The 15,992-nt window shown below is 38.1% G+C and overlaps 2 protein-coding genes across 4 annotated transcripts in view; one reads left to right on the top strand and one right to left on the bottom strand.

Annotated features, from left to right (window-relative positions):
• Positions 1-1,042: 1,042 nt before the first annotated feature.
• Positions 1,043-3,257, bottom strand: LOC122398486 (leucine-rich repeat-containing protein 57). Its single transcript, XM_043398387.1, has 2 exons — positions 2,912-3,257; positions 1,043-2,688 (listed from the first exon to the last, which is right to left on the bottom strand). The coding sequence occupies exon 2, from the start codon at positions 2,652-2,654 to the stop codon at positions 1,938-1,940; it is 717 nt and encodes a 238-aa protein (XP_043254322.1). The 5' UTR covers positions 2,655-2,688; positions 2,912-3,257; the 3' UTR covers positions 1,043-1,937.
• A 58-nt stretch (positions 3,258-3,315) lies between these two features.
• LOC122398484 (guanine nucleotide-releasing factor 2) overlaps positions 3,316-15,992 on the top strand; it is a 93,090-nt gene continuing 80,413 nt past the window's right edge. Inside the window, exon 1 of one of the 3 annotated variants that reach the window (XM_043398382.1) lies at positions 3,316-3,486. In XM_043398382.1, the coding sequence (XP_043254317.1) occupies positions 3,453-3,486 (34 nt within the window). In that variant the 5' untranslated portion in view covers positions 3,316-3,452. Of the gene's footprint in view, positions 3,487-12,291; positions 13,148-15,992 lie in introns of those variants that run through there. The other 2 variants (XM_043398376.1, XM_043398378.1) reach the window with 2 other exon arrangements.

Genomic DNA, 15,992 nt, shown 5'->3' with positions numbered 1-15,992 from the left:
ATTGTTCTACTTCTAAAGAACATATGTTTCGTACATATTCTACGCGATATATCATGTATGTCATGTTCTAGAGTAAGTGCAAACATTTAGCAGGTACAGGGCATTTATGTTTTAGTAGCCGAGCATGGTCGTTAGTTGGACGTCCTATTGTGGAGTAGGCATAATATAAACAATTGATGACACTGTAGTAAAAAATTATATTATAACATGACAATTATAAATGATTAATTAAATTAATTAAAATGTGACAGTATCTTAGATTGGTTAGATATTAAAAAGTTTAGAGTTTGTGAAAAATTAGAGTAGTACGTCTTCCATACACGAGATTCTCGTCGTCTGTACCCTAGACGTGCATATAAGTTTTGCTAAACTTCAAATAGTTCGAAACAATCCTTAAAGTGTAGTAAACGAAATACTTCTATGCATAAACTAATAGTATTATGTAATATGCCATTATTATGTGTTAAATATCATGTTTAGTTTCACTAAGTTCTAACTGCCGTACTTATTTTTCGTAATTAATTTGCAAACGAAATGCGAAGTCGTTAAGCGCGATCACGTAGGACGTTTACGTAGAAACAATGATTTTTATTAACTTAACCTCAAACTGTTAAACGAAACATAAACACACAAATAAATATAATTTTCTGATCATTAATTATTTACACATTAACCGACGATGGAATACTGACTGCGCTCTAAAATTAGCCGTAATTGTTCAGTCAGGAAAAGAGTGGAATACAAATTTCTTGCGCCTAATGAAGTAATACTTAAGCTACTCACGTATCTGCAAGTGAAGGGTTGCTAACTTGGAAGGTGAAGCATACAACTTTTTTTTATTATCCACAACTCATTTGTCGATTTTTTTTTCATTTAATTTCAGTGGCTCTTCTTAGTAAGAAATCAGAAATTCAACACGCCATTTTAGGATGCAGACGATCATTTGTTCTTAATTTCAATGGTAAAATAGTTAAAAATCAGGTACATATATACTAGAGAAAAGTAAGTAAATAAAAGGAACGACTTAAAAATACATACACAATTTATTTTTATAGAGTTTAATTTCAGAAGTGTGATTACAATAACGTTGTTCAATTATAATAAATTGTCATAATAGTTTCGAAATCGATCAAAACATGATTTGTAGGTGTACAGGATAGATGATAAGTCTCAACGATTTGAGACATAAAATTCGTACATACAATTGCATTTTGTGCGACAAATATGAAAAAAATTGTTCGTAAAATTATTTATTAATTCACTTTGCTTGTGTATATCGAAGGGCTTACAATTTCGACTGGGTACAAAAAGGTCCTTTTTCGGGGTTTGGTCCTTATTTATCGGTTTGTAATTAGAGGGAAAGGGGAGCCGGATGATTACTCTAGTAGCATACGGATGAGTCCTAGTATTTACAATCTAGGGTACACTGTAAAATACCATGATTCATGCGTGTCATCCGACAACATTATGACGTTGTATAAACTCTGTGTAGAAATATCGTTGATGAAATATATACGCAAATACCGAATACAAAGTAGGGTACTGTTTCGCGACCGCGCAACAAAAACTATACAGTATAGTCTAGTACGGAAAGCTATATTAGACTAATGGTTAATACAATCTCGATACTGTTTACCGAGTAAAGTATTACAGCGTAAATACGTTTCGTATTAAAACGATTTTCGTAATAAATGTTCATACGTTTATGAAAAATATGAATACCTACCTCGATTTATTATCGCAATTAATCGAGATATTTTATTTGTACAATTACATTATCACAAGTATTGAATGCAATAATTGCGCGTACATGATACGATATCTTTACAAAGTTATAAAACAATCACATAACTATTATTACATAACATGTCGCATAATTTACATACTACACGCGGGATAATCCATACATCACAAAAGTGTTTAAGGTGATAGTGTTCTTAAAACATTTTTTTCTTGACTGCAGTGTACCTTTCCATGTAGTCGTCATAACCATCAAGATCGGCAAATTGTTTTATCTCAAACAAATTCCCTTCGAGAGATAGTACCGAAACATTCGACTCTTTTAAAATTTTAATAGGTATTGCGTGTAACTGCAAACAATTCTCTTCCAGCCTTAACGTTTTTAAACGCGAGCATTCCGCCAATTTCTCAGAAATTGCCGATATATGATTCTGATTGAGGTTAAGTTCGACCACATGCAATGCCGCGACAGCGTCGGGAATCGTTGTAATTCGATTTTGAGATAAGTCCAGCATGTCCAAGAACTTTAAATCACGAAACATTATAGGGAATTCGGTAATCTGATTGTCAGACAAGTTGACCTGTTTTAAATGTGTTAATTTCGCCAAAGACCATGGAATACTTTTGATCTGATTCGAGGCTGCATTTAAACCTTCTAATTTTGTCAATGTTCCGAGAACTTCGGGCAATGCAGTCAATTTATTATGACTGATATTCAGTTGCTTTAGCAATGTAAAGTTACCAATATCGTTAGGAATCTGAATAAATTTGTTTTTGGACAGGTCTAATGTACGTAATTGCGGTGCCAAGTCACGTAGTATTTGCGGGAATTCGTCGAGTTTTCCCTGCGACAAATTTAACGTACCGGTCTTTTTCGCGGTCTCGTAATGTTGTTTCAAACCAGAGTTTCCCATTTCAGCTGGCACCCAGGTTCGTTCCAATCACACCCTGCGAAACGATACTCTATAATTATTTTCGATTGATTTATATTACAATTTTGATATACTAGTACGCCAGTAGTAACTTCTATTAATTCTTGAAAGTCATATCAAAGTGAAATATACATTTTACGAACAATACTGCATTCTTCAAAGAAAATAACAATTATTCCATAGATAAGAGAATAAATCAATTTTACTGTACGCACTCTAGGTCATTGCTCAGTACTCACTGCTCTTTGGCACCGTTATCATTGCAAAGCAACGAACTATTTTTTGTTACAGATTGTACCGGTCATCGATGAACGTTAACTTTTGCGTGACACTGTACCAGTATACCAAAGTCAGTCGTTACGTCGCCACTCCTCCGACTAATTTTCACTACAGCGATACTCGTGGTGTCGATGGACGTAGCGGGCTGATCGGTACAGCTATTCGTGCTCGTACGTACGTGGTCGCGGAACTTGTTCTACTCGTGGATGTCAGCAGTTCGCGAGCATCCTTTCGCAGACGAAAATTGAGTGAAATGTCACCCGATTGACAGTCCGTCGGCCATATTGGCCTAGTGGTTGTGTTCGAATCACGGCCGCGGGATGGCGGTTCGCGCGCTCGCGCCCCGAAAGATGGCTGATAAACGAAGATGTAGCGGTGCACGTCGGGTTTACATCAGACTGAAAACGCCGCGGCAGCCACTGGTGTGTAGTGTACGATGCGGTCGTTCGCGGAAATGGTGAGATAGTGTCACGGCTCGAGAGGACATACTACCGGGTAGCGATGGCCTCCACGCCGAAGTCGGAGAAGCATGCAGGTGAGTGGTACTCGTACTATGACCTACGATGAAAGAGAACGTACGATGTTCTGTAACAACGACGGAACCCGGCCGCCGTGACCGTTTCTCTTTTTTTTCCTTCATTGTCAATCAAGTTTTGTTACTCGTATTCGATAAACGTTCCCTGTCGCGAGGGTACCGCGAGCTTGAAGTTTATCGAACGCTACTATCGTGGATACCGCGTTAATCTAAATGTAACGGAACGATCATTCACGGACGCTACCGGACGCGAAACGTCAAAAGCATATGCGTGTGGCCCGAAGCGTGGAAGTACAATCTTCTATCTCGTCTCTTTCTATCCTCCTCCATCGATATACGTTATGTTAGCGCGTTGATGCTCGTATGAAACGTTTGCACAAGCATCTTCTTTGCGAGAGCACAATATACCTCTCGGCGAACAATTAAGCTCGCCGTATACCAATCGTAAACGAACGATAACCGCTCGGTAAATCACTTGTTCTCGACTTCATCTTTTGTTCGATTCACCGAGATTACCGGGCGCCGTGTGTTATTTTAACTCGGGAGACCGGAGATTCTAGATTAACAGCGTCTGCTTGGCCTTAAATCACGTGAATTTGTATTTGGGTTGTGAATTTGTTCCTCTTAGCGTTTACTTTTCAACGTATGTGTGTATTCTGTTGGTAATAGAATAGTACAGGGGGAAATATATATAGTTGGCTTTTTTCAGGATGTATAAGTGAATATTCGATACACTATGTGTAATATACTGAACGGTTGTAATATAATAAATCATAAACTAATATCATCCAAACTTATATAACGTATTTTTTAATTCCAAATAATTTAGGCCTGTACCCAAGTACTTCTAGTTATGTTAGTATCAGTTTAAGAAGATTGTGTTTTGGAACACTTGTTCAAATTGAACTGGAATAATATCGACATTCTAGACTTAGAGGAACATTATTATAAACAGATGTTATAAGATATGGTACGTATAAAACATTTACGAGAATATTCATCGAATCTGCAAACAAATACATCTAAATTTAGCAATATCTATATCAGGATAACCCCTAAATTTCAAATCTCCCGGGGAATCTAAAGCTTATCAACACTACCTTCCACTAAATCACACGAGTACCGAAATATCACGTGGTGTCGCCATCCTCGCGTCGCATCTTCAAAAGAAAAGTATTCGACTAAGAATTTATTAAATCATCGATTAATTATTTGTAATTACGGTCACTCATACGCGTAGAAATTTTACATTTTTCATTTACCATTAGTCTATACGATCAGAACACTAGAAGCTTTTGACTTCATAAGAACATTAAACTGTAGAGGTTAAGTTAACGAAGAAACACGCTTCGTAAGTGTAGACAATTTTAGTTTATGTTTTGTTATATTATTGTTGTTTGTTTTATATTTGCAGTTGTATGCCCTGAAAAATATCAGCATGTGGTCGAAATGTAGATGAAGGAAGAAATATATATTTATTCGTCTTGTGTAAAAAGAAATATACATTAGGAAATATCGTGTGATATTGAATTTTTACGTTCGGGGATCGACTGGTCGCTACCAAAGAAGGAACGCGCGAAAAATGGAGGGAAGGTCGCTAGAGGTGGAAGCATTGTTGGTTTTCTCCCTCTCGTGGCGCATGGACCGAGATTCGTCCCGATGCTCCGGCGGTCTTTCTCTTTCTTCAAAAACGGGCCATACATTTCATGGCGAACGCACGACACTGGTAATAATACGCGGTCGCCTGGAGTGTGTGTCAATAAACCGTCCACGCGCCAGGGGCGAGCCCAATGTAATTCGAACAGCTGCCCGTGTCACGAGTTTCCTTGCCCGCGTTCGCACCCTCCAAACAAAGAGTTACCCCGCCATTGCTGCTACAGTATTTTCACGGCGAACGTATTAATCCATTTTTTTTTTTTTGCCTACAGTAAGACTCCTTTTTCACGAATGTTGGATCAAAAAGAGGGACAATATTAATTGAGATTAAGGTCACCGAGCAAAGAGACGTGCAGATATATTGATCGAAATTTTATAATGATACTCGTACGTGTTTTCTATATTACATTTACACACATATAGTGGAAGCATATTTATCAGTTCAGATGGTTGTACTTTTCAGACGCATCGTTGCATTTGCTGAAAAGCAATGTCGTAAGAAGTTGGGCATTATTAAATAATTTAGCTCCCTCTTCCGCCACTTTCTTCCATTGTCAACAATGAGAGAGACGTGGTTCGATTAAATTGCATGACTCACTCTAGGGTGCGAGATATACACGGTGGAACAGTTATACGACGGATTTTTAATTCTTATTTTGTCCAAATCGAAACCTTGTACGATAGTGGCATTCTACATCGACTACTACTATCGGTTGTGTTTGTTGAACTTTATCTATCAGTTTATATTCCATTATTAGTGTTTGTCAACGGTCTTATCGTGTAATTTTTTTTAGAAGTATTTAGATTATGGTGGATTAACAAAAATCACGTGAAACATGCTTACAATCTTTAAGCTTTCACTTTGATATTATAGAATAACAGGTGTAACTTATCAGAACTGATACGTTCGACCTCGCAACCATGTCGATGGACAAATACACTCCAGTAAAGGCAATTTGATCAATTTGCCGGATAACGAGTACCAACTAACTCGGTACACTGCGTCATCTCTCGTTGGTAATTGTGTTTAATGCGAGTTGATTCGTTGCCGGTTAAAATCATAGCGTGTCCATCGTTTTTCGACCACCGCCTTAAAAAAAAAATATATATAGATCCATCGACGGGAAATTTTAACGAAGAAAAAGCGCGTCGTTGAAATCATTATCGATTGCCAAACTCGAGTGTATTTTTAGCATCGCCGCGATGAGTGAACGATGAAAATAACGCGAAACTTTTAGGGCGTATTCGTCTACAAGTTTTTAATCGTTCTATTCCGTGTTCTAGGTACATATGTTCCCAGCGATTTGATCGCATTTTAATGGGCAGGAACTTTAGTCCGTAAAATACACATACTAATAGACTCGTAATTACACTGTTCAAATTAATTAGAAAATTCTGTTACGTGTTATGCATTTTGTATAGTAATGCTTTTATTTAAGTTACAAAGTATCCGAGTCAAATATTAAATTCCACATACTAATTTACTCGCAATTACGCCGTTCTAATTAATTAGAAAATTCTGTTACATATTATGCATTTTGTATAGTAATGCTTTTGTAGGATTTACAAAGTATCCGAGTCAAATATTAAATTCCACATACTAATAGACTCGTAATTACACCGTTCAAATTAATTAGAAAATTCTGTTAGAAATTATGCATTTTCTATAGTAATATTTTTATCGAAGTTACAAAGTATCCGAGTCAAGTATTAAACTCCACATTGAATCACAATTAGTTTCAGAATCGTGACCGATGACGTTGGCTATTTATTATGCGAAAACTTAATAGGAAGGAATGAATTTCTAAACATCGATGGATCGATAAAATTTTAAGTACATCTTAGTTACGTCGCTGCTCGGTACTTTTTAACCTCCCGTAAATATAAATAACCGAAGCGGTCGTTTCGAGAATAGAAAACAGAAGAAATCGAATCCCCAGCTAGAAGGTAACCGGAAGGTGCATCTCGCTGGTGGGTGGGGGGTGGGGGGGGGGCATCCACTCCGGTAAATTACGGCACGCCTCGAAAGAGTTTTCCGTTCCGGGGTCGTCGGTGGTTACATTCGAAAGAATCTCGTTACCAAGAAGTGCACCGCGGATGATCGAGTTTCGCCCCGACGACTACGTCGCGATGTCGCGCTTCTTCGCCGCGGGGGCTGAAGGGGTGGAAATGCTCACGGAGCGGTTAACACGATGCCCCGGGTGGGGAGGAAAAGAAAGAGAAAAACGGGCAGAGGGCAAGGAGACGGGCAGAAATTGCGCCGTTCGTTCGACGAAGGCGGCTAGCGATGGGATCAAGCACCTTACAAGTAGGTCTAGGGACTTTTTGCCGAATTATTTGCTCGTTGAATATCCGGCCACTTCAGCGAAGAAAAATTGCACGTCAACTTCCGAAGAGGTATTTGCAACGAAGTGACTTTAATCTTCAAATTCATGGTAGTTTTAAACGGGTAGAAAATTTTTAATACTTGTGGATACCGTTTGAATTTGAAACATATTTTAAAATCGTATTTATTTTCTCATAGGCTTTCTAGTGGAGAAGTATCTAGTGAAAAGAAAGTTCAAGCTTTAAAATAACCCCAGGAAGATTATTGGACTTCTTCTTAACAACATTTTTACAAACTGTTTTAATATTCATGAACCTGGGTTTTGAAGATCAGTTTGATTGGTAATAATCAAAGTGGTGTGATTAAAGAGGTCTTTGCAACAAAGAGACTTTAATCTTCAAATTTATAGTAGTTTTAAACGGATGGAAAATTTTTTAAACTTTTGGATACCGTTTGAATTTGAAACATATTTTAAAATCGTATTTATTTTCTCATAGGTTTTCTAGTGAAAAGGAAGTTTAAGCTTTAAAATAACTCCAGGAAGATTTCCTTTCTTCTCCAAAGATTGACAACATGTTGACCAAGTGTTTTATTTATGAGCCTGGGTTATGAAGATCAGTTTGATTGGTAATAATCAATGAGGTGTGATTAAACATATTGCTGTCAGTCGTGCGTGTATTGGGTATCGAAATTGACTCGGATTCGCGTGTGCGTATCGAACTTGATCCCATCGCTAGAGGCTTGCGAAGCACGGTCAATAATAAATCCGCGCGTCGTCGTCGTCGGGGGAATTCTGTCGGTCGGTCGCTGAAAAGCGAACTCTCATTAAATTTCCAACTAGACGGGGTAGTTCATTGAAATAATTCTATGGTGTCGACCGGTGTCGTACAACGGGGAAAAGGTCTACGCGGGCCTCCTACGCCCGCGGAGATTGAACCGACTTTGTCGGTCCGAAAGAACAGCCGTGGAAGAGAGAGAGAGAGAGAGGGAGGCGAAAAGGCGCGAGATCGAAATATGATTAAATTCTGTTCGAGACTGCCACGGATTCTGCCTTTTCCGTTCTTGTGGACATTGTGCCGGTTATGGGCTTTGTCGAAGTCCGGCTGCTTTATCTGTTACCGGCTTTCTGTTGAATCTCTTGTTGTTACTGCGCTGGAAATAGGACGCCGGGAGGAGAGTCTGGGAGCTCTTGGTAGATGCGCGTGGGTTGCTACGTGGATGGATAAAATTCGAGTGAGATTATTTTCTGGGGAACAAAAGTTTCTGGTGATCAGGATTTTCGTGTACAGGGCATTTCCCAACAAATTTATTTCTAACAAGAAGCTTATTCAGTGAACAGAGAAAGAACAGCACGTTTGGAATACCAAAGTATCTAGAAGATTGGATGACCTTAGTTACCAGATGAGGGAAATAGACTTTGGAATAGAAAGTAAGAACAATAACGCGTAACGCTTGTAGGAGATAACTGCTTGGACAATATTGTTAAGTAAAGCTATTATGATGGAAAGCTGATTATCCAACACTATCTTGAGATTCGATAGAAGTCTGTAAGATTACCGAGATACGAGGCGTTGAAAATTATAAAGATTATAGAGAATTTTGTATACTGTAAAACAGTGTAGATGTACAAACAAAAATTTGTCCTCTTCGTAACGTTTTGAAACAATTATTTTTGGAAGTTTTTCAGTCTCCGGGTTCAGCTTGTACCAGTGTTTAGATTCGTTGTGTATATAGCCTGCAGTGTACATATTCGTTACGTCTGTGTCTGCTCGGAAATTACGCTCGCGTTGAGATTGTTCTGTTTCTCGACCCTAGCCAATATCTATGGCAAAGCCACAGCCAAATGTTGCCCATCCTGCATCGACTAACGATGCACTGCCAGGAACACGCGCGCTGCCCCGGAGGGTGCATACCGTACACCGAGGATTCATGAATATGCATCTGTTTTCACGTTTCGTCGGGCAAATGCGTGCGCGTATACGGATTAGAGAGCGCGGCGCACGTGCGAAAACCGGTCGTCGCACGTGTTACGGTTGATCCCGATTTAGCTCCTGATCCCGAGGGCATCCCTTCGCCTTGATTTTTCCTTCTGCCAGCATTCCGTGAATCCGTAATCTCGTCTGGATATCAGCGAATTAGTCATCGTTATCGTTTGTTATCGTTACGATGTAATCTCGGTGATATTCGAGAGATACCGAGACGCCAAAATGCAACGAAACGATTAGTGCAACATTCTACTTCGCACGAATCGGACGCGAAACGGCGCGTAATCGGAGTGTCTGTTTATACCAATCTCGTCAAAATGGTCCTAGAAGTGTGGTTTGTCAACAGTAAGTTTATACACATTTCATATTCTAGTATCGTATCGTTTAAGTAAAGATTTTAAAAAACAAGCTGTTTTGAGAACGAATTAATTTTAACAGTCGTGTACGGGCGCTTATTCCATAAATCAGATAAAAGGAGTGATTCGATAGCAGTTATTAATAGAAATATATTTAAGATAAATAAAAGTTTCATAATAACTCTGTAGAAAATACACTTGGCATGTGGTGTTAAATCTTCACTCGAATATTTTTAATTTTATTATTGTGTTTAGGATTGATAGTTATAGAAATATGCAAAGAAGTTAAGAAATGTGAAATGAGAATTATGAACAAGTTACAGTTTGTTTGAGGAGCTAAAATTACACATTACTATCGCGGTTTTTGTTTGCTAATGAAACGGCTTTCAAACCAAACAATTTTAGTAGCTTAAGAAACAGCTGAGACGTGTGTTGATTATTATACTCTAGATTTGATACTTTGATCTTTTTTTCTGAAAAGTCTTCTTTGAAATTGCTAGTCTTTGGTTCCACCTTGTATATTGAAAGTGATACGTGTGCATATGTATCTGATCTTTAGATTATTCTTGGAAACAAAGAACAAAATAATTATTCTAAGAAATTGTTTAATACAGAACAATTGTTAAAGAGTTATTTGTACAACAATAACATTTATATAACTCTCTCATAATTGTTCTATACCAAATAATTTCTGAGAGTAATTATTTTGTTTTATATTTAGTATACAATACAGTAATTATCCTCAATAGTCGCAAGGAAATCGTCAGTTTGCTGCCATTTGATTTTATTTCAAACGAAAAATAGCATTTGTTGCTGGGATGACCTTCTGCTTATCAGCACATTGCAAAGAAGGAGGTTCCCATGTAAATATTGAGATTTCACAGAGTACAGAACTTAAGCAATCCATAGAAGTATTACTATCTTAAATGTACGGTACAGTAATTTCGGCTTTTAAATGATAACTTTTACACTTGATTTAAACAACGAAATCATCCAGCCTACTGTTTGTATTATATTTATTTAACACGAGCAACACGTAGACTTCTGTGACAAACAGTCTCAGATAAAAGAGATAAGATAATGAATGAAAACTAAAATGTGTATATTTTGCATTACATCTTTTTAATTGTGTTGTTAATGGATCGATGAGATTTTCCCGATGAAAACGAGCCCAAACATAACCTTGTTTGAACAAGGTATAATTTAAAACGATTCGATGGAGGTTATGGTTGGACTCATTTTCATCTGGAAAATCTGATCAGTTCAAGAATGATACCCAAATGGAGATGTAATGGGAAACAGATTTTATTTTGTTTAAATGGTTAACAGTTGGTCATCAGAGAATGAACTTAACCAGATTTTTATTTTTAAATTAAAATACACATATTTGTAAATTATCTTCACGTTCTTAGTCGCTCTTTTCTTCTTTTCTTGAAATGAATTAATAATCTTTCTGTCAAGTGTCCTAATACTACTCTGTACATAACCTAATACAGTAATAGGCAAACTTTTTAGGAGTGGGTAAAGAAAAAGAATTGTGGTGGGCCAATATAATTTATTATAAAAAGCAATCAATTTTTTCTAAATGTAAATATAAAAGCAAATAGGTATATTTTAGTAGCTTTATGCATGTTCATTAGGACGAATTCCATTTCTTGTATATACATGTGTTTCTAACCTAATTTCCATGTCAAAAAATGTAACACAAAGTGGATCGTTTTAAGTGGGTCGTTTTAAAACATCGAAATCGAAAATTTCTATACTATTTTAAAATCTGGGCCGTAGTTTGTCCACCGTTGACCTAATAGACCCGCTAAAGACTCGGCGAGTCGTCGGGGACGAATTGCGCGCGAAAAACTTGGCAATCGCCTCGTCTCTGAACCGAAGTCGCGTGACCGTGACCACTCGCCGAGCGATCCCGAAAGCGAAACAGACGAAAAAGCAACGGAAAATAACACCTGAAAATGAAATCTCCGTTTCTTACGCGAGCCGTTCCCGGTTCTACGACAATCAGAATGCACCGTTGTGCACCGCGACGAAGTAAGAAACGCTCTCCAAACGAGGAAGAAGAAAAATAGTTGTACCGGGCGTCGCACACTGACACAGTGCTGCAAGGGTCCGCAAATAAATTGTACCTCCTCTGCTTCCCGAACCTCCGTCGTCCATTACCCTCTCTCTCTCTCTCTCTCTCCAGTGCTCTCCACGTTGAAATAAAGAACGCCCGTAAGAGTCTGCCTCAGTGACGAGGTCTTTTGTCCCTCTTCTCTGTTAACTCTCTCGCTACATCGTAGCACTGCTCTCTCTTTGTCTCCGTGAAACGTTCCTCCTTCTTCTCCGCGCCTCCTCCTTCTCGCTCGCAGACTTTTGCTCGCCACTTCTTCTTCCTCTCTCTCTCCCTCCGACCCGTTAAAATAGACAAGCCTTCTTTCCCAGCCAAAGTCACAGATATTACCGGGCCGATTCTGCAGCGGACGGTCCACGAGCCGACAACAGTTCACCTCCGATTCGCGGGCAAGTTGCCGGCGAGTGGCGCACGTCAGGCCAGACCTGTTTGGAACCTGATCCCTGTGGACCAGATTTACGCTCGGTGGTCACACGTAGACGAGTGGCGGTCGCGCGTTTAGACGTCGTTTTGCCGCGGGGCGAGATCTTCCGCGATCGTCCGACACGGTGGAGCTTCGCGGCCCGCTGGCTCTCGATCGACCGTTCGGCTGACATCGATCCGTGCACGCGTTACATTCGACCAACCGATTTTTCGCGAACGTCTCGTGTGTCGATTCAGATTTTAGAGATCGGTAGTGGACGATCGGTGGTTCGATTCCCTGCGACCGGAGACCCAAGTTTCGATACATAAAATAGCTCGATAGTGTTTGGATACGAATGTATGATACTTTTAAAAATCGGTATTAGACGATCGTGCACCGTGTGTGAGATCTAAATTTCTCGAGGAAAGTTTCTACCCTGGCACAGAAAGTGATTTATCGCGTGGAATCGGTTTCTAAATGTTTTGAAAGCAGACTCAGAGATTGATGATACTTTTGAATAATTGATAAATCTACCTTGAGATTGGCAGTAATTTATTGATTCCAATTTAGCGTGATCGTGCACTATGGGAACCTAAGTTGCGAAGTGGACGCTCGAATAAGCTCGATGGCCGGTGTTTTGAAACGTTACGAATGGTGATACTTTTGAATAATAGATCGAACAAGTTTCGGTGATCGATGGTTTCGTTTTCTGCCATTGTGCACCGTGAGAACAAAGTTTCTTCCCGAGGAAAGTTTCCAACGCGATACAGAGTGTAATTCGTTGCGCGAAATCGATCTCGAAGTGGATGCAAGGTGCTAGATAGTGTTTTGAAACGATTGGTGATACTTTTGAATAATAGTTGATGGGATTGTGGACGTTCGCGCGGTACCAATTGATCCGATCGAGGGATACCGTTAATGATCGACTCACGCGCTCGTGATGGGCGTATTTGAGACTGGCGGAGTTTGTAATTGATCATTGAATGAAATCTGATAAATGAACGTGTCGTGGGATTTCAGTGACACGCGATATACTTTGGTTACAGCGTTGTGCTTTCTTAAGGGAATCCACAAACCAAAGAAGTGTACAAAGAATTATTTTATATACTTTCTCAAGATTGAAATAAACGATTTTAATGAAATTTTTTATGATAATTATATTTGGAAAGGGAAAATATCATCTATGTAATTTATTTTGCATCTATTAATGAGTGTAAAAAGAATCGTTTTTATTTTACCTATTTTCTCAGGACTAAAATAAATAATTTAAGTAAACATTTTTTTGGTAATTTCTGAGTAGTTATAAAATGGATGAATTTGGAAAATAATACCTATATTTAAAGAAAGAAAACAACAACAATTTATTTTGCACTATTAATAAGAAGTGTAAAAAGAATTATTTTATTTATTTTCTCAGGATTAAAATAAACTATTTTAATGAAATTTTTTGTAATAATTATATTTGGAAAGAGAAAATATCATCTATGTAATTTATTTTGCATCTATTAATGAGTGTAAAAAGAATCGTTTTCATTTTACTTATTTTCTCAGGATTAAAATAAATAATTTAAGTAAACATTTTAGTGGTAACTTCTGAATAGTTATAAAATGAATGAATTTGGAAAATAATACCTAGATTTAAAGAGAGAAAATGCACTATTAATAAGAAATGTAAAAAAAATTATTTTATTTATTTTCCCAGGATTAAAATAATCAATTTAAATTAAATTTTGTGCGTTAATTTCTGAGAAGTTATGAAATATATTAAAAGGAATTTGATAAATATTGCCTATATTGATATAGTGCTTCGAGGACAATTTGATTGAAATCGCTTCAGTGCCTTAGGAGAAAATAGGTCATGACGTTCGACAATGTTGGGTATGGATAAAGCTCGGTTGTGGATTCCCTTAAGTAAATAGGGAAACTCGTATATAGGGTGGAGGTGTAATTTCTAGCATGACTCCTTGTGCAGAAATAACTCGAAGGCGAAGAACAAAATTTATGCAGTGTTCCGTTTTCGAGAAATCAGAGTTCGAACGTTCATCTTGACCAATGATCTTTTTCTACAATAAATTATTTTACTTTGTATTTGAAAATGTCGTGGCTTAATATATTCTCCAGCAGTCTTACCACGTTATTTGATTCTCGGTTATCATCAAAGCACTTCGGCGCAATTGAATATTACAGAGAACGATTTCTCAATCGTCTGGATTGGCGGGTGTCGTGAACAGTAGACGTTATTATTATAGAATGGACATTAATGGCTGGAACAAAACATAATAAAACGTTTTGTTTAAATCATTCGAGTCGATTTACGTCTCTTTAATTCGCCCAAAACGTTATGTACGACCAATAACAAAGTCACGAATTTTTATATCCCGATCTTAATATCGAAACTCTGTCGTGTAAGACAGAGACAAGTAGATATAATTAGTTACAAGGGGGAAAAAACATGTTTGCCAAGATCTAATCGAGCTTGAATTTACGACCTCGATTTTCTCGAAAACAAGGTTTTATAAAAGTTGCTGCAAGAATGCTACTGAAGAAGCTTCTTGCGATAAAACGTTCGCAGCGACATTGTTTTTAAACAGAATTTAAAATCCGTATCAGTACTTTCCATATAATACGAAGAATCATTGTAATACCGTTCAATCATTATTTCGAAAATTACATTAACCTGTTTCATAAATTACGTTGCTATATATTAAAATAAATTTAAGAATTTCTTCATATTAATTCTTGTACAAGATGAAAACGACTTTGGTTCGTAAATTCGCCAAAAATGTTTTAAGAATATTTTTCAAACTCGTATCGTGTATTAAGTAAGTTTTAGACGAAACGAAATGAAATTTGAAAATCTGGATGACAGTCATATTTTGCTCCATAGTTTTAAATATACATCCCTACGGTGGGAATGAAACGGTCAGAGCGCGAAATTGTCATTTGGATACACACACACACACGCGCGGGCAAATTGAAAACTTTGGACGCGTTCGCGCAAACAAAGTCCAGATTAAACGGTATCGCGAAACCGGCGCAATATCGACTTGTCAAACGCACTTTTGCTCGAGACTCTGGCGTCTCCGGTTTCGTTGCTTCTGGTCGATCGTATTTTTCCACAAAGCTGAGATTAAAAGATCCCCGCGATGCTCTTAACGACCCAGATCGTAACGCGGCGATCTGGAGCGAACGGAACATAGACGCAATAAACGATCAAGGCCCGATCAGTTAACGGAATAGAACGCTCGCAAAAAGTTCTCGTCGCGATCCGTGACTTTTCCTTATCGGTTAATTTCGCGAAATTCCGTGTTTATCTTGCATTTTCGAGCGTCGAAATTCTATGGACGAGAACGAAAAAAACCGAAACTGTTGGTACCAATTCTCGTTTATGAAGCGTAGCCGTGATATTTACGAGTATTTCACTCGGAAACGCCGAGTACAGACAATACAAAAGCGGAATGTTTGATTACCAGTCGCGTTTATTAAATATTTTGTCATCCCCAGACCGTGCTGTTTAATTACGCGGCACGGTATCTCGCGATGCATTTTTCCCCCTTTTTTTTTATTCGATACTTGTTCCCCCCGCTGTATCCAGCGATGTTTTGATATTAATATCTGTACGGTGCCACGGTATCGTAATTACTTTCGTTGCGAAGCT

Source organism: Colletes gigas, unplaced genomic scaffold (genome assembly GCF_013123115.1).
Source record: "Colletes gigas isolate AHSC1104 unplaced genomic scaffold, ASM1312311v1 Colletes_gigas_Sc00011, whole genome shotgun sequence".
In the NCBI taxonomy this organism is placed as follows: Eukaryota; Metazoa; Arthropoda; class Insecta; order Hymenoptera; family Colletidae; genus Colletes; species Colletes gigas.
Note: the sequence above shows the minus strand (reverse complement) of the source record. Positions and strands in the feature narration are given on the sequence as shown.